Source organism: Rhodamnia argentea, chromosome 6 (genome assembly GCF_020921035.1).
Source record: "Rhodamnia argentea isolate NSW1041297 chromosome 6, ASM2092103v1, whole genome shotgun sequence".
Classification (NCBI taxonomy): Eukaryota; Viridiplantae; Streptophyta; class Magnoliopsida; order Myrtales; family Myrtaceae; genus Rhodamnia; species Rhodamnia argentea.
In genome coordinates, this window is record NC_063155.1 from 18,252,226 (window position 1) to 18,271,762 (window position 19,537).

At 41.0% G+C, this 19,537-nt stretch overlaps 1 protein-coding gene and 1 pseudogene across 1 annotated transcript; both read right to left on the bottom strand.

Moving 5' to 3' along the window:
- The window catches only part of LOC115751691, a 30,632-nt pseudogene extending 27,917 nt beyond the window's left edge, over positions 1-2,715 (bottom strand).
- Positions 2,716-14,838: 12,123 nt separating this feature from the next.
- LOC125312544 (sugar transporter ERD6-like 5) lies at positions 14,839-19,062 on the bottom strand. The gene is made up of 18 exons (XM_048280710.1): positions 18,874-19,062; positions 17,942-18,004; positions 17,749-17,838; positions 17,597-17,656; positions 17,177-17,242; positions 17,018-17,083; positions 16,859-16,934; positions 16,707-16,771; positions 16,421-16,513; positions 16,252-16,332; positions 16,101-16,185; positions 15,980-16,023; positions 15,829-15,891; positions 15,685-15,744; positions 15,540-15,593; positions 15,375-15,434; positions 15,184-15,298; positions 14,839-15,109 (listed from the first exon to the last, which is right to left on the bottom strand). The coding sequence occupies exons 1-18, from the start codon at positions 19,060-19,062 to the stop codon at positions 14,988-14,990; spliced, it is 1,452 nt and encodes a 483-aa protein (XP_048136667.1). The 3' UTR covers positions 14,839-14,987.
- Positions 19,063-19,537: the final 475 nt, after the last annotated feature.

The following is a 19,537-nucleotide window of genomic DNA, read 5'->3' on the forward strand; positions in this document are numbered from 1 at the left end:
TTGCAAGCCTGGTCAACACCAATTGGACTATGTTTCAGAGTTTGATTCCCATTGAACTATGTTAATACCTATGCCTCAACTCCACTAACAACTTACCAGCCATCTAGGAGACTCTGGAACGAAGAACAGACCCAAAATTTGTATGACACAGGGAATGCCACCTGAAGATGAAATCACCAAGAATGACCTCTTGATATTTTCCCAACAATTCACTGCATAACATGAAAAATGGGAGCAGAGAGACTACTGATCAGAGCCAAGATGCGCCAGGAGACAATTGTTCCAAGAAAATAAATCAATGAAAAGCCACAGCACAACATGAACTGCAACAGAAGCCTATTGTGTGTTGGTGAGCAAATGAATTGCCTTGACTCTTTCAATTTCTACGTTGTCCAAACTTTTTCACCTGATTGAATGCCATGAATGCTCCCCGGACACTTGTAGGTGTTATCTCGGCAATGTACACATGTACCTGCTTGGAAACAAAGATAACGATCACCACACATTGGCAGCGTCAACTTCTAGAAATTTTATGAGGACAATAAGTTCGAATCTTCCTGTATACCACGTAGCATATAATCCCAATGCCAAGCCCATTTAGCAGTCTCCCGATATCCAGCCACCAAGCATTCTGCGGATTCAATGGATATTCCATTTAAGTGCTTAAGCTCCATCTCACAGCCTAAACCATGACTTGATCATTCACTAAAAGAGGATGTCCTAAAAATTTTCCTTGAATCTTAGCCGGAAGAAATCAATTAGATAAACGCTGATCCCTTAACCAGTTAGGCAGATAGTTTGAAGTGCAAAATTTCACAATTGCAGTGAAAAATCACGAAAACATCCTACACGACCGATATCTGAATGAACTCATCCATATGATAGACGTAAAAGGTGGAAAATGCAATTTAAATTATTAAGCCATTTTATCAAGTCATTGATGACGCAGAAAAATTTCTGAAGAGGCCCGAGGAAGGGCTGGAACCTTGGCATATGCTATAGAAAGCCATCCCGCAGCACAAACTATTTGAGAAAGCCACATTGCCTGCATAAAAAACATATGAGAATCCCATAACATCTGTCGGGTTCTTCGTTTAGCTTTTGAGAATGAAAGGGATAGGAAGAGGATCACTTACTCGTCTACGCCCAATCAAATCTGTTACCCTCCCGTTTACCAGAGCTGCTATTAGGCCTCCAACTGTTAATATTGAACTGAAAAGCGAATACTGTAACACAAGAAAATTTGGGAGGATGTTAATTCTAGTTTTGATCCACTTTCCATTTGTCTCTTTGGCGTCACTGGTACAGATGTCACTTTCTGTTAGTCTACTAAATCTCATGCGTATCTTTTTTGACAGTATATTGATGGATATCTATTAGTACAGCGGCTGATGGAAATATAGCACCAATCTTGAGAGGACTTGCCGCTGCTGTGGAGAGGCCCAAATCCTCCATAATGCCTGACTCAGCTGGTGAAGAATACCCACTCTGCATTGCAAAAACATGCTACCAGTTAGGGGTACGTTCTACTTGGCGGCGGCTAATCTTGTCAAGAAATGCAGCGGAAAGCACAACTGCCAAGAAAATTCCGCCACGGATGCAACCAAAAAAAAAAAAAAAAGAGTCGGGCCAAGGCATCTTTCTCATGAATGTGAATGACGTAATTAATGAAGATCATTTGACAACTTTTTTGCATAAATGAGTGTCATGTCTAGCATTTGAGTGATCCTGAATCAGCTACTTGCCTTATCAGGGTTCACGTTGATATAATTCTATGAAGGCATATAGACTGTCTGAAACATCCTCTCCTCCTTTGTACCGGGTTGTGAGAAGGAAATGGTACAAAGTAGTTGCTGGGAAAAATTATTCCATTCTTAACTAATCCAGGTCATATAATGTCTTGGTATCAGCAAGTGATCAAGAACATGACACACAGGTGCTTCTGGAAACACTACATCAACCATTAGGCACCAAAAACGGTAGTAGGCACCCATTCAGCCAGAGTTGGAGGCACAGATCTTGGTTGCTTTATCTTACTTACACCATGGCCAGATTGAAAACCCAGATTTTTCTTGACAATACAATGTTGACCAATAATATGAAAAAGCAGAAAAGATTTTACCAGGTTATGTATTTCTTTCCTCTTGTCATTTACTAACAAAAAATTTCAGTAGAACTTGAAAGAAACCGTGACACTGCCTACTTGGCAATGGTTAGAATTTTTTTTTTTTTTTAAAAAGCACCCTCATTGAAAAATTCACCTCCAATTCAATACAGATGTGGGGAAAAATGAGAGTCAAGAATCAATAAAAGAATAGAGCTGGTTTCTTGGTGATGAATCTAAAAGTCGGTGCAGTACTCACAGCACACCCAATAACGAAAGAGCCGCTAACGGCAACAAGAGTGCTAAAAACGACAAGTGGCGTGACTGCAGGATCACTTGAAGACGTGATGGAGCTGCCATGACTGCCATGGGCAGAGACTTCTTCGGGAAGCAGAGGACTCGTCGGCAATCCATCTTCTCCTAACCTTTCTCTCTCCAAATCTTTCATTTGAAAGCTCTTCGTGGTAAGCGTTCCAAGGAACGAAAACTGGCAAGAATGAGTCCTGAGTGAGTGTGAGTATTGAGTGAGATGGTGGTGAGTGAGAGAGGCAGAGATAGAGAGCTATAAGTAACGGACTCTGTTGCATGAGAAGGTTTCTTCACTCTAAAACTTCCTCGCTAATTTATGTTCGTTTTCCTACTTTTTTAATTCTTTGATAGATCATGGGAGTAGTTGCTCAAATTTGTAGTAGTTATAGCGTCAATTCATTCATTCCAAAATATTTTGGAGTATAAGTTGAGAGATAGCACGTTGGGATACTCTCAAAGAGTTGAAACAAAAAACTTAGATAACACGTGGAGTTGACAAATTGGAAACCTCACAGGCCTTCGTCGATGGCCATCAATTCCTCCATGCTGATGCGGAGTGGCGGTCGCAACTTCATTGCTATTTGGAATGTAGTTTTGAAACCCGGAATCGATCTAGGACTCTTCTTTGGGATGTTTTTGTTTGAGTGGAAGTGTTGAGTATGTCTTTGAATTCTTTATGGGTTTGGGCCAATGTTAGGATTAGGGTTTGAGAGCACTATCAATATTCTTTTTTCTCAATTTATTAGGTTAAGAAGTAGAGACAAAAAAGAGTTTTTAATTTTTGAGCCTCCTTTTGTCATCCTTCAATTTCCTTAGTGAATCTTCTTCTTTTCTCCCCGTGATTTTTTCGCGCAAGGGTTTTCCAGGAAACTCTGCGTCTTCGTTTATTCTCCTCGGTTTTAATTTCGTTATAGTTTTCACGTTGGTCATAACAATCTGGTCAAAGCCATATGATGGCTTCGAGTTCAACAACGAACTTTGATATTGAGAAGTTTGATTAGAGCAGCAATTTTAATCTATGGCAGGTTTGTATGTTGGTTGTTCTTACGCGGCAAGGTTTGAAGAAAACTCTCTTTGGGAAAGAGAAGAAACCTAAAAGCACGTTGGATGAAACTTGAGAAGATTTAGATGAAAAAGCTTTGTCTACTATCCAGCTGTACCTCACAAATCAAGTCTTGCAGGGGTGCTAGATCAAACATCAGCTGCAGGTTTATGGATTTGGAGAATATTTTTTTTGACAAAATCCTTCACCATTCAATTGAGACTCAAGTAATGTCTTTTCACTCTTCGTTTGGCTAAAGGTATTTCTACTAAGTCTCATATTTTTTTATTTCAATGCTATTATCTCTGAATTAAGTAGTATTGATGTTCAGATTGAAGATGAGGATTGTAACGCTCTAGAATTTTATGAGTTCAAGACAAGGAAATTTATTAAAGTGGGACCCACCTTACCTCTTTAGCCCCCAAAAGCCAGCCGGCCAACCCATCATCTCTCTCTCTCCTCCACGTTAACTCCCCCCAGACCGACTCTCCCCTGCCCCCTCTTCTTTTTCTTCTTCTTTATCCTTCTTTTCTTCTTCTGTTTTCACTTCGTGCGACGCCTCCTCAACCACCGAACACCACCACCACCTCATAGCCCATCAACCACCACTCCCTTCACCGTCTGCAGCCATCGCCGCTGCTGCAGCAGCCCTCGGGAGCCTCGAATCAGCCCGACTCCCTCGCTGCAGCCCTGTTTCTGTTTCTGCTGTATTGCTGCCCTTGCTTTGTTTTCGCTCCTGCTGCAGCTCCGATCCTTCCTTCGACCACCCCCGCACCTGTCCTGTCCCCGTTGAGCCGCCTTAGCCCCTTGCCGAACCCCGAACAGCCCTAAGAACCGAAGCTTCTGCTTTGTTCCCCTGTTTTCTGCTCTGTTTTGTTCGCTGCTGCGACGCTTGGTTCTGCAATTGTTCTGACCACCAAGAGCCACTAGCCACCTCCCTTAGTCCCCCTCAAACCACCATCGGAACCCCGGAACAGCGCAAACGGGAGACCTTGCTCTACCTCCACCTGCGCTGCGATTCTGCTTCTGTTTTCAGCTCTCAGTCACTACTCCGCCACCCACAACTGTCCTTTGACCTTGTCCCGACCACCTCACACCCTCACCGTCAACCTCGGAGCCATTTACCACCCAAAAGAGCCGCCACAGCCGCGAACATCCCTACCCTGCCTTTGCCTGCCCTGTTCTGTCTCCGGTGTGCCTTGGTCGCGGGCCAGTTCCATGGACCGTGGCCTGTTTTGACCTGGGCCCCGCCTGGCTCGTGTCCGGCCAAGTTGGCCGAGAGCCTGGGCCGTGTGCCGGCTCCGTGGGCCAAGTTGGCCGAGTGTCCAGGTCCGTGTGCCCAGACCACAGGCCAAGTGGCCGAGAATTTTGGCCCGTGTGACCGAGGATTTGGGCCGAGCGGCCAAGTTCGTGGGCCAAAAAGTCCGGATGTTGCCCCACGTTCGTGCCAAGGAATTCCCGTGGATCGTCGCTGGTCTCGCCTCGAGTTATTAACGGTGAGTCGACCTCTAATCCTTGACTAAGTCGTTAATTACGTTTGGATTAGTTTAATTAGATTATTGGGGTGTTTTGGTAGATTAATTAGGGCCGGTTTAGGCTAGAGACTCGGTTTAGGTTAAATGGTCCTAATTAATTGGATTAATTTGATTGTGGCTCGTTTGGACGGAATAAGCGATCAATTGTTTGGCATTGGTTGATCGTGAGCGAATAATAGGTCAAGAATGAGCGTATGATTGATTGATTATTTAGATTTAATTACGTGCGATTGGATTGAATGTTGTCATTGAATTATTGATCTACGTTCAATTATAATTTATATGGACTAATTGATGAAATGCATTGACGAATGGGTAGTCAAATTGATTGATTGGTTGGAGTTCGATCACTCGATTTATGAATGCGAGGTCGCATGGATAACATGTGCATTTGTGTGATTACTCAAGAGGTCTTGCGGTGTGAGCATATCGTGTGAGTATTTGACTAAATGCGGATTATAAAGCGGCATTTTGCTGAGTATGCTTGAGTGGTCACACAATTGATTATTCATGGCAAGTTCAAACCGTGCCGGTCGTACGGAATCATACGACTTGTCGGATGCCCGTCGGTCTGTGCTGTGCCGGTCGTACGAATCACATGGATTGTCGGATGCCGGTCGCAGCTTGTGACGGACCGAAGCCCCTACAGGGATTCCCGATAGTGCCGTGTCGTGCCGGTCGTACGAGTCACACGGGCTATTAGATGCCGTCGCCGGAAGTAAGGGACGAAGCCTAGTCACGCCGGTCGTAGTGTAAAGTCACACCGGTCGTATGCAATTGGGCCGGATGGCCGTTAATAATCGGATCACGTGTGGTATCCGGGTATGCGATTGGCATGATATCTATGGGTTGTTATGTGTGGCATATTATGTTGAGTATTACATACCGTGTGATTTTCAAGCAGTGAGTTGCATGTGATTGGGATATTTATATATCAATATGTGATTGATCGATGAGACCCTGCGGACGAATTAACGCCTTAGCCGGGCTTAGGCGTTAACTCACCGAGATTTATATCTCGCCCCATCGTTGTTAAACCATTTTCAAGTTCTAAGTGATAGAGCTAGTAATTCTTGAAAAGGCGATAAGGATGAAAGTGACGTAGCCCAATTTGGAGTAGGTACGAAGTTGATCCTACCCCATCCTGAAGTATGGGACTAATTAGCGTGTCATTTCGGTTGACACACGACGCAACTGTAAATAAAATCATGTTTTTGAATTAATGTGTTTTTCCTACTTGCTTATTCCTATTTTATATTTTTGTCCGGGAATATTATACGTTTCTGCATGCATAGTTAATCTAATGGGTTGATAGCGTGCTTGGGGCGCTATCCTTTTAACCCGAGGGATGAGATGACGGGGATGTCGCGCGTTCGAGGATTGGGGCGTGACAAGGATCGTGCTCTTTTATTGGTTGTTTTGCGACCTTTTTCTTATAAGAATTTTAGAGAGATCATGATTGTTAATAGAGAAACTATCAATCTTGAAGATGTCAAGGCTAGTCTTTCAAATAAGCAGAAACTAGATACATAATTGACTTTTGGAGGCAGTAATGGTTACGAGGCTTGTTTAGTTGCTAAAGGAAGGTCTATTGAGAAGAGCAATAGCGGCGGGAGCATGTCAAAATCGAACCATAAGGATCCGACTTGCCACTACTGTAAGTCTAAAGGGCATATTACGATAAATTGTCCAAAATTGAAGGCAAAGCAATAAAGAGAAAATTATCCGAATCAGCAAAATCAATGGTATGCAAATCGGATGAACAATCAAAACTACTAGAAAAGACAAAATCAAGAAAAGAAAATCTTGCTCAAACTGGTGCTGTTGAAGTAGAAAACGCGAATTGGTTATTGGTTGTAGATGATATAAAGACAAATTCGGTGATTATTGGATCCTTGATTCAAGCTATGCCTACCACGCTTCCGGATCATGATTGGTTCTCTACATACAAGGAATATAATGGTGAAATTATTCTAATGGGAAAAAAAGCTAAATGCAAAGCAATTGGGATTGGGACCGCCAACTTGAAGATGCATGACGGCATGGTTGGAACTTTGGAGAATGTTAGACACGTTCCAGATTTGAAGAACCTCATCTCTTTGGGTACAATTGATGCTAACGATTGTAGAATGACGGTTGAAGGTGGAGTTATGAGGATTATGAAAGGTTCACTTTTGCTGATGAAAGGGCTAAAAACTGGCGGTTTGTATCAATTACAAGGCACTAAAGTGATCGACTCAGCAACAATCTCATCCGCTATGACAGAATTAGACAACACTAAATTATGGCTTATGAGATTAGGCCATAAGAGAATTAGAGGGATAGAAGAGCTGAGTAAGATAGGTCTTTTGTGTTTCAGAAAATTGGAAAACTTGATTGTGAGCATTGTGTTTTTGGAAACATAAGAGTTTCAATTTTAAAACAGGAATTCATACAACAAAGGGCACTTTGTATTCTATTAATTCTGATACTTGGGGGCCTGCAAAAGTTCCTATGAAAGGTATTGGTTCAAGGTATATACTCACTTTCATTGATGGTTTGTGAAAAAAAGTTCGGGTCTATTTTCTAAAGCAAAAGAGTGATGTTTTTGTTACGTTTATGCAACGAAAAACATTGATCGAGAAGCAGACCGGTAAGAAGGTCAAGAGGCTAAGAACTTATAACGGTTTGGAATTTTGTTGAGGCGAGTTCGATGACTTCTGCAAAATTGAAGGCATTGTGAGGCATCATACTACTGTGAATGCACCATAGTAGAATGGTAATGTCGAACACATGAACATCTAAGTAGCACCGACACATGATACGTGACATGATACGACACGCCGACATGTCATTTCTAAAAAATAGAGAATTCTGACACATTGAAACTCGTTGTATATTAAATATATATTTCTAAATAAACATAATAAATTATCATTTTTATGATTATTTCAAGCAAATTAACTTGATTGAAACAACCACATTATAAGCTTTTCTCTCTTGTAAAGTCTCATACTTTCACACACCCAAAAGTCCATTTCTTTGATTCCTTTATGTTCATTGAATATTCAATCTTGTCACCTCCATTTCTTGCAATTCTTACTCAGCAGAAATAAAGAGACTTCGAGAGAGAGTCTAGAAGAGGATGGGTTCTCAACAAGCTCTCTGCTTCGCAAAGAAGTCGCTAGTTGTGGCAATCACGGCAACTCTACATCTTCAAGTGATTCTTCTGTCATGGCTCTTCTCGTTTTTAGGACACTGGTTGCTAGTACAATTCAAATCAAAGAGTGTCACCAGTTTTCTCAAACTCTAAACAAAAATCAAAAGTGTCCTTCAAGTATTTCAAAATTCACGTCACAGCTTGCCAATGAACTTTGCTTGCGCATGATAAATATCTACTTACCACGCTAACATGTGAAAGTTGGGTCGAGTGCAAACCATAGCATACATAAGACTACCAGCTGCACTAGAGTATATAACATGTGACATATATTTTACCCCCTTATATCTATGTGGACATAAACTAGCTTATAATCTCAAGCAAGCAAAAAGAAGAGTACTTATTGGTTTGGCTTCTTTTATGCCAAAACGATCCAACACTTTATGAGTATAACTTTTCTAGGAAAGATACAATTTTATTAGGATTCGGCGCACAACCACAACAAAGTAAAGCGTAAAAATGAGAAAGAGAAAACGAGACACGAGATTTGTCCTAGTTCACCATTAAACTAAGGTTGTGTCTAGCAGAGGATTCCACTATAATTAGCGGACCGCACCTCTCGTTACATCACTTAATTACAAGCAAAAACTATATATAGCAATAGCTATTCATGGGCTCAAGCCTAAACTACCGATGAAAAAATATGAGCTCAAACTATAAAAAGTACACTAGTGTCTTGGGGACCCACGTGTTTTGTTGTCGTTAGGAAGTATGTACCACACCTCATTAAATTTTTTGCATTTTCATCATGCTGAATTTCCATGTAGGATTTTCTTCGCTGCACCTAAATCCTTCATATCAAATTCAGCGCTTGAATATGCCTTCAAATTATGTGTATCGGGTTTATCTTTTGTTGCAATCAACAAGTCATCCATATATAATAGCAGATAAATGAAAGTGCCAATTGGAAGTTTGCGCCAATATACACAACTATCATATTTGCTCCTATAATAGTCAATTTGCATCATAAACGAATTAAACTTTTTATACTATTATCTAGGTAATTGCTTCAAGCCATATATGGACTTTTTCAATAGACAAATATGATCTTCCTTGCCTTCAAATTGAAAACCCTCCGGTTGACCTATATAAATTATAGGGTTAATACCATGGAAAACCCCAAACTGGTACACTTGTGACAAATTTACCCCAAATTATTTTTTTGACCACAAAAAACCCTAAACTGGTACACTTGTGACAAATTTACCCTAAACTGGTACACATGTGACAAATTTACCCTCCGTTAATTTTCATTAAATTTAACTATCAAATTGTTGATTTAGTGACATGTGATAGTTGACGGGTATACCAATATGGGGTTTTAACCCTCTATTTGTTACAAGTTTATCAATTTGAGATAGACGATCTTCGGATCTGACAGGTACGGTCTCGTGGAAGGCAAAAGCATTAGAGACGAGGTCTTCGAGCCATCGCCTTTTTTTGTAAGATCGAAGACTTGCTTTCCGTATCATTGTTACCAGGTTATCCCCATGGTCTCCATGGTCGGGATCTTCGCCATTTGGCCGCCCCTAAGGCTTACCTATTTATGTCAAATCGTGAACCTCCTTCCTTCAATAGTCTCTTCTTGTACGATGACACCATCCATAGCGCACGGATGGGTGGAGCATCAAGGGTTGTGTCCTCCCATACCGTAGCGGACCAAAAGCCAAAACAAAGTGACGATTTAACGGGGGGTGACTTTGTCACATGTGTACCAGTTTAGGGTATTTCGTGGTCAAAATAATTAGTTTAGGGTAAATTTGTCACAAATATACCAGTTTAGGGTTTTTGGTGATAAAAAAATAGTTTGGGGTAAATTTGTCATATATGTACCAATTTGGGGTTTTTCGTGGTCAAAAAAATAGTTTCGGGTAAATTTGTCACGGGTGTACCAGTTTAGGGTTTTTCATGGTATTAACCCTAAATTATATCTTCAAGTTCACCATGCAAGAAAGTTGTTTTCACATCGAGTTGTTCCAACTCTAAATCATGCATAACAAATAACAAAAGAAAAATCTGAATGGAACCATGCTCAACAAACGGTGAGAACACGTCATTAAAACTAGCTCTCTCAATCCGACTATACCAACTCTAGGTATAGCTTCTTTTCTTTGAAGACCCACTTGTGGCCCTTTCTTTCCTTTTGGTGGCTTCACAAGCTCCCAAGTCTGATTTTTTCAAGAGATTTAATCTCTTTATTCGTAGCATCTAACACTTTGCTGAATCTTTTGAGGAAACGGCCTCCTTATTGGTTTAGGCTTACCATACTCTCCTGGCTATGCAACCGAATGAGCAACCAAATCTGAGTATCCATACTACTGTAGAGGCTTCATTGTCCTTCTTGGGCTATGTTTGGCAATAGAATAATGTGCCTCTTCATGTTTTTCAATCTCAATATTATTGTAGATGACTAAACTGGTTGTAAGGAAATTACTTCAAGCTCCACCTCTCCACCACACTTTTCGAATTTTCATGACAAGGAATAGACAATTCCTTGCTAGGATGAATCACAGCAGACTCATCAAAAGTCACATCTCTGCTGATAATAATCTCTAATGAATTAGAACACCATAGTCTATAACCCTTTATACCATAAGCATAACCAAGAAAGATCCATTTTTGCTCTAGGCTCTAGTTTCCCCTCATTAACATGTGCATATGTTGAGCATCCAAATATTCAAATAGAAAAATAATCGATGGGTTTATCTAATCATACCTCCTCGGGTGTCTTGCACTCAATATATGTGCAAGGAGAATGATTTATCAACCAACAAGCTGTATTTACTGCCTCAACCCGGAACTCCTTGCCCAAACCAACACTGGGCAAACTACTCCTAGTCCTTTCTAACAAGGTTATGTTCATCTAAGAAGCAATGACACGCCTTGGGGGTGTGTCTTGTGACGCCCTAGGATGCGCCGCCTTCGAGTTCAACCCACATCTTTCTCATCTTTCTCATTTCCGTTTCATTAGCAACATGCAGAAGCATATAGACAACTACAAAAAACTTCTAGGTATACAGAAAACACACCATTTTTTTACTATACGTCAAAATATTTTACATAGCCCTCTAGGGCTTTGTCCGACTACCATTACACTATTTTCACATACTATCTACTATATCAAAAGATTGGGGCACCTAGTACCGCTACAGGTGACTACTTTCCAAAATTGGTCCCCCCCCTCCCGTGGCATGTCATTTAATTGTGGTTGTGCCTCCGCTACTAGGTCCGGCTAGACCGTTGTAAGCGGGAAGGGGCCCGAGTTCGACTCCATTGACGACGAGATACCATGTTGAAAAGTCATATGGGACGCGCTCTGCCAACCCCAGCTTCACCCACACAATGGAATCATATCGTCGATAGAGTGCTCGTCATCCATGTCAAATACATCCACGGCGGTCATTGCAATATTTATTGGTGTACCAACGTATAGGGCTTCATAAGAACCCATACCTACAAGTCTGGAAAAATAATGGAGTGAGACGACGCTCAGCAAGTAGAGTCACTAATTCTAGGATAAGAAAATAGTTCGATGTCTTAACTAGTCACACTCCCCACAGAGCAAAGTTGATGGCAAATCAATAGCAAATGCACTACTAATTATTTACTATATAAACGTGAACTTCCACTATGACAATGCATAAATATGAACATGTGAGCATAAACTTTTTATAACATTGTCATCGTCCCGGCATCAACCAGTCCCTCTAGCATCAACCAGGCATTGCACTCCTCCGCATCTCGAAACTCCTGGCTTGGGGTCCTCTTGGCTCGACCAAAGCATCGCCCGCTGTTGGCGGCATCCCGAAACTCTCTCCGGGCATCCCGGCGGCGTGGGGGCATCTTGCAACCGAGACGAGGCATCTCCATCACCTCGAGCTACGAAGAATCTTATCTTTTCTTAGTGTTCACACATTCGTGATGTTCACACCCAATAAGTGTATTATCTTGTACTTTAGCGATAATACGAACATCGAACATATAACATAAAACCGTACACGTAGATAACTTGCGTAAACAAACATATATTCATCACAATACAACTGCATAAAACTATAGGGATGCTTATTTTAGTTTGTTTCTCATCTAAACCAAGTAAGATTTTCCTCCATAAACAAATCTGCGTTATGCATAAACTATTATATATTCTTGCTCTAACAATCTCTTTACGCGTAACCGGACTCGAGCACCGAACCAATCGTCTTAGTCTAGAGCTAGGGACTCCACTTACCTCGTGAGATGAAGCTGAACCAATCTCGGGTGTGGGCGGCAGCAACAATCGGTGGAAGGCCGAGAGAGACGGCATGAGAGAGAGAGAGGGGGGGGGTCGTGTATGGGTGCCGAATTTTGGGTGAATGAGTCCATTTATGGGTCTTTGGTAATCATTCCTCCTCATTATGTTAAGCTAAGTGGCACACTTCAAAATCGTTAAATGTTGGTCCAAAGTCAAGAGGTGGTACCTTAGGTTTCTAGGTTTTATGATTACATCTAAATACTTGGTTGCTATTCATCCATGTTGTGATAATATCATGTTGGCCTCCAGATTCTCTAAGATATCTTAGAGGTCTATTAGAAAGAGTTCTTTTGTCCCTTCATGATGAAATCTTGTCTTATATACATAATATTAAACTTAGGTGGTCCAAAAGGGGAGTTTCTTGACGAAAACATCGTGAAGTTTGTCTTATATCCATTACAATGAGCTTAGGCGCCCAATGAAGTTAAATTGCTTAGGTGGATTGAAGATTTAATCACGATGGCCTAAGATTTTGATTCTAGAAGATCCTTGACTTTTCTAGTCCCTTGCTCATCTTCGGACAACAACAACCGTGGGACACAAGTTTGGTAAACTCTAACCTTAAGACAACTTGTATATTCATTGATCCGCCGCCAAGTCGCCACTATTCGGCTGCATCATCGCCATTGTCATTGTCGCGGGCTTCGCTGCCGGCGTTGCCATGCCGGCCGGTGCAATCAGTTGGGTCGTTGGGACCACTAGTCGCAGGGTCTGCTTTGGGTTGATCCCCGATATCGGCTTATACCATATCAATTTTGGAGTCAAATTTTCAATTTATCCGTTCTTCTATTTTCTAATTCAAAGCTTTATAACTAGCATACATAGGATAAATTTTCGGCTGTCACATGCTCCACATGCCAAACACCAACATGCGTGTCGGGTCTTTTCACTAAAAAAATTAACTTGTCACTTCATTTATAGCCAAATCGGCAAGAGAAGTAAATCTCCACATCTCATTCTTGGCATTTAAAGAGCCATCTTAATCGCTAGGCAGCCAATGTGGGACTCCTTCCTTCAATTTCTAAACCTCCAAGTCTAATTCCTGTCTCATTAAAGGGGACTTCATGTTTGTCTCTCTCCCTCAAAACCAATGTGGGATCAATTGGGCTTTGCAAGGTTGTGGCTCGGCTTGTTGGCTGCTCAGGCCACATGCACATTGCTCATGCTCTATTTTCTCTGCAGAAACGGCTGGGCGGTTCAAGTGGAGATTGCCAAAGAGCTTACTCAACCTCCTCCTCCCTCCTCCTCCTCTTCTTCTTCATTGCCCATCTCATCCAAAGGGTCATCACCAGACTCTGCTTCTGTCTCTGTCGCATCAACCAAAAGGAAGCAAGCAGCAACAAGAAGAAGAGGGCTAATCCTGAAGAGATACTCTGTGTTGACAGGTGCGGTGACGATGATGATAGGCATCTTGTGAAGTCAGCTTCATCACAAGACAGACTCTGTGTTATCCACTCCAAACACAGTGCACTGATAGTGATTCCCCACGTTAACCATTATTCCCTCCATTTTTCCAGATATCCCTCCTCTGTTCCTGAGTGATTGTTGTAAAATAAGAACCCAAAAGGAAAAAAAAGGAAAGAAAAAAAGATTCTCGTTGATCATCCGACTTTGTGCTGTTGTAGAAGTTCCTTTCCCCCCTTTTTCTATCTTTTTTTTATCCCTTTTTTTATTGAATTTCTTTTCTTTTTTTCCCTCAGAAAGTTTCTGGTTCAAGGCCACGTGATTCATGTTCCATTTTTTTAGTCTGTTGTTTACTGGATCACATGAATGATTGCTTTTAATAATTCCAAAATCTGTGGTAGTTGTAGCCGCAATTTGTTTATGTATTTGTTTCATCAAACCTGCTAGCCATCCTGTAGATATTGGAAAAAAGTAGAAGATTGATTGCTACTTATGTTGCAGTGTGTACAAATATTCATAAATAAATAGGACAAGTTCAAGGATTGAGTTGAAATCGTCAGTTTAAACAATCTCTTCGTTTGGGTGGTAGTAATTTGACACTACTTTTGAACCTCTACGCCTTTGCTTCAGTGGCCACTGCGCATCTCTCTTGATGTGTGAGAGCCACATCGTAGGTTCGATTTGAATCTTGGAATTCAAGGAAAGAGGCGGAAAGAAAAAACAAGAAGAAAACAACTATTAGGATCGATTTTGAAAATCTAATGGCGCGTAAAAGCAACATGACATGTTAGGGCTGATTCCATAGCGCAATTTTGATGATCCATACAAGAAATTGCAGACTGATTGTCTGTGGTCAGTACCAAACAACGTCTTTAGTGTAATTCATAACAGCATCAGGAAAAATGAGGTGACTGGTGTGACCTGTTTATCCAGTAATATATATAAGGAAGTAACCGATAAAATTGAATTTACTAATATCTAGTTGATCCGAGAATTGCCAAATACTTTAAGACAGAAAGCTTCCTGTCAGCCTTCCTATCAGTGCTGCTGGTGTTTGACTCATACCAATTCAAATTCCAACAACCTGCGCCTCATAATCATTAAAGAAAATGGGCAAGTGATGCTTGCAGTTCTTCCAATGCTCGCCCCTTGGTCTCGGGCACTACCTTCATGGTGAACAAGACAGCGAAACCGCATATGCACGCGTATATGAAAAATGTCCCTGAAAGTAGCAGAATCCAGATTAAGCATAGCTACTGAATATATCAGAGAGAAAGAGAGAGAGAGCGTCGGTACCTGGTGCACTCCATTCGAACATGAAGTTGAAAGTATAGGTCACAATCCAGGAACAGGACCAATTGGCGAATGTCACCAGGCTCCCGGCTGACCCTTTAATGTTCACAGGGAATATCTATGGAGAATATATCAATTGAGAGTGATCTAAAGATAGAGATTGCCAAGTGCAAATTTCGACTTAAGCCATGTACCTCAGACATGATAACCCATGGTAATCCCGCCATGCCAAGTGAGTAAGCTATGCAATACACCTAAATGAAATAGTCATCTGTCAGCAAACTTCATCAGAATGAGCCATGAGCAACGGTTCAAGATAAAAAGATACAAGGAAAAAAGGCACTCTTATAGAGACATACAATTAGTGCTACATACGCCAAAATTGGGCTTACTGCCTTCCAATGATTAAGGTCCTGGTTCAGCAACAGAAAAAATAGCGGGAAAAAATAAGGTCACTTGAAAACATTGAGAACCCCGAGTAGGAATAGTTATTGTTTGCGAAACCTGAATGAAAAATGACAATCCTAGAAGAATGCAACTCAAGGACATTCCAGCTGAAGAAATCTGCAAATAAAAGTTCGGTTCGGTTCAGTATCTCGAAAAGTGGTCTTCTTAGGGTGATTATAAAAAATTTATAATTTTCCTAACCATCAGAAGTGGTCGTCTTCCGGCTTTATCAGTCAAGATTACACTAAGAACAGTTGCTGGGATCTGTGAAAGAAGTGCAGAATCTTTGGAAAATGCAATGAAATAACAAAATTCGTCTTTCACGATCACCGTAATTCTAGATGTCTAGTACCTGGATAATAGCTATGCTTCTGGCAACAGAGCTACTTGACAAGCCTGCCAAGATAGAACAATAACATGACCAAGCCTTCATCAATCATTAAGTTACTAATGTATTTAGCATTGATTTTTACCAGCTGATTCAAATATGGAGACTCCATAGTACGCAAGTGCATGTACCCCACTAAATTGTTGAAGCATCATCAGCCCAACCGCTATCTAACACTTTGACAATGTTAGAAAAAGAAACGCAAGCAACTTGAATTATTTGGAGGGCATTCTCACCATAAGTGGATGAGCATATCGTCTTTGGAACAGATCCAGAATTCTAGACTGAGACTGCGCTTCAAAGGTCTCTGTGTAGTCCTATAAGAAAAAGTGAAGAGAGCACATCATTGTCAAAATATCAGATGCTTCCAAATTAAAAGAAAGACATGTGAGGTTGAGATATTACTCTGATATCGGCTGCTTCCTGAATAATATTGACACCTTTGCCTCTGAGTCTCTGTAATGCGACTTCAAACTCCTCCTCTTGGTGGACTATTACCTGCAAGTTACCATCTGCTAGTAATCCTTCTTACAACAAAAATTTCATGGACTTGGCTTCGTCGTCCGGTTCTATGATTCTACCCAATTAGAAAATCTTGCAAGGCTGGTCAACACCAATTGGATTATGTTTCAGAGTTTGATTGCCATTGAAATATGTTAATACCTATGCCTCAACTCCACTAACAACTTACCAGCCATCTAGGAGACTCTGGAACAAAGAACAGACCCAAAATTTGTATGACACAAGGAATGCCACCTGAAGATGAAATCACTAAGAATGACCTCCTGATATTTTCCCAACTCATTCACCGCATAACATGAAAAATGGGAGCAGAGAGACTACTGATCAGAGCCAAGATGCGCCAGGAGACAAAGGTTCCAAGAAAGTAAATCAATGAAAAGCCACAGCACAACATGAACTGCAACAGAAGCCAATTGTGTGTTGGTGAGCAAATGAATTGTCTTGACTCATTCAATTTCTATGTTGTCCAAACATTTTCACCTGATTGAATGCCGTGAATGCTCCCCGGACACTTGTAGGTGTTATCTCAGCAATGTACACAGGTACCTGTTTGGAAACAAAGATAATGATCACCACACATTGGCAGCGTCAACTTCTAGAAATTTTATGAGGACAACAAGTTCGAATCTTCCTCAATACCACGTAGCATACAATCCCAATGCCAAGCCCGTTTAGCAGTCTCCCAATATCCAGCCACCAATCATTCTGCATAGTCAACGTATATACCATTTACATGCTTATGCTCTATCTCACAGCCTAAACCATGACTTGATCACTCATGAAAAGAGGATGTCCTAAAAATTTTCCTTCAATCTTAGCTGGAAGAAATCAATTGGATAAACGGTGATCCCGTAACCAGTTAGGCAGATAGTTTGAAATGCAAAATTTCACAATTGCAGTGAAAAATCGTGAAAACATCCTACAAGACCGATATCTGAATGAACTCATCCATATGACAAGCGTGAAAGGTGGAAAATGCAATTTAAATTGTTAAGTCTTTTTATCGAGTCATCAATGACACAGAAAAATTTCTGAAGAGGCCAGAGGAAGGGCTGGAACCTTGGCATATGCTATAGAAAGCCATCCTGCTGCGCAAACTATTTGAGAAAGCCACATTGCCTGCATAAAAAACATATGAGAATCCCCATAAGATCAGTCGGGTTTTTCATTTAGCTTTTGAGAATGGAAGGGAGAGGTAGAGGATCACTTACTCGTCTACGCCCAACCAAATCTGTTACCCTCCCATTTACCAGAGCTGCGATTAGGCCTCCAATTGTTAATATTGAACTGAATAGCGAATACTGTGACACAAAATTTTGACAGTTATTGATGGATATCAATTAGTACGGCGGCTGATAGATGAACAATCCTAGAAATATAGCAGAAATGCTTGAGAGGACTTGCCGCAGCTTTGGAGAGGCCCAAATCCTCCATAATGCCTGACTCAGCTGGTGAAGAATACCCAGTCTGCATTGCAAAAACATGCTACTTGTTAAGGGTACACTCTACTTGGCGGCAGCCAATCTTGTCAAGAAATGCAGTGGAAAGCACAACTGCCGAGAAAATTCCAGCACGGATGCAACCAAAAAAAGAAAAAAAAGTCAGGCCAAAAGGCAGTTTCAAGTGGCATCTTTCTCATGAATGTGATTGAAGTAATTAATGAAAGATCATTTGACATCTTTTTTGCATAAATGAGTGTCATGTCTAGTTTTGAGTGATCCTGAGTCAGCTACTTGACTTATCAGGGTTCGAGTTGATATAATTCTATGAAGGCACGGTAACGAATATAGACTGTCTGAAACATCCTCTCCTCCTTTGTCCCGGGTCGCGGGAAGGAAATGGTACAATGTAGTTGTTGGAACAAATTATTACGTTCTTAACTAATCCTGGTCAATAATGTCTTGGTATTAGCCAGGTGATCAAGAACATGACCCTCAGGTGCTTCTGGCAACAATTTACCAACCATTAGGCCCCAAAAACAGTAGTAGGCACCCATTCAGCCAGAGTTGCAGACACAGATCTTGGTTGCTTTATCTTTCTTACACCACGACCAAATTGAAAACCCAGATTTTTCTTGACAATACAATGTTGACCAATAATATGAAAAAACAGAAAAGATTTGACCAAGTTATGTGCTGCTTTCCTCTTGTCATTTACTAACAAAAAATTTCAGTAGAACTTGAAAGATACCGTGACACTCCCTACTTGGCAATCGTTAGAATTGTCAAAAAGAAGCACCCTGATTGCAAAATTCACCTCCAATTCAATGCAGATGTGGGAAAAAATGAGAGTCAAGAATCAATAAAAATGAGAGCTAAATTGGATGCAGTACTCACAGCACATCCCATAACAAAAGAGCTGCTAACGGCGACAAGAGTGCTAAAAACGACAAATGGCGTGACTGCAGCATCACTTGAAGACGTGATGGAGCTGCCATGACTGCCATGGGCAGAGACTTCTTCGGGAAGCAGAGGACTCGTCGGAAATCCATCTTCTGCTAACCTTTCTCTCTCCAAATCTTTCATTTGAAAGCTCTTCGTGGTAAGCTTTCCAAGGAACGAAAACTGGCAAGAATGAGTCCGGAGTGAGTGTGAGAATTGAGTGAGATGGTGTTGAGTGAGAGAGGCAGAGATAGAGGGCTATAAGTAACGGACTCTGTTGCATGAGAAGGTTTCTTCACTCTAAAACTTCCACGCTAATTTATGTTCGTTTTCCCATTTTTTAAATATTTGATAGATCATGGGAGTAGTTGCTCAAATTTGTAGTAGTTATAGCGTCAATTCATTCATTCCAAAATATTTTGGAGTATAAGTTGAGATGAGAGATAGCACGTTGGGATACTCTCAAAAAGTTGAAATAAAAAACTTAGATAACAAGCATTGTGGGGATATTTTAACAAGGCTCCCGCTAACATGACAGTATGACAGTACTATTATTATTTCTAACCCCACGATTTTTCAATTAATGAGTGCTTTATGCAAAACACACAATGATGGGGGG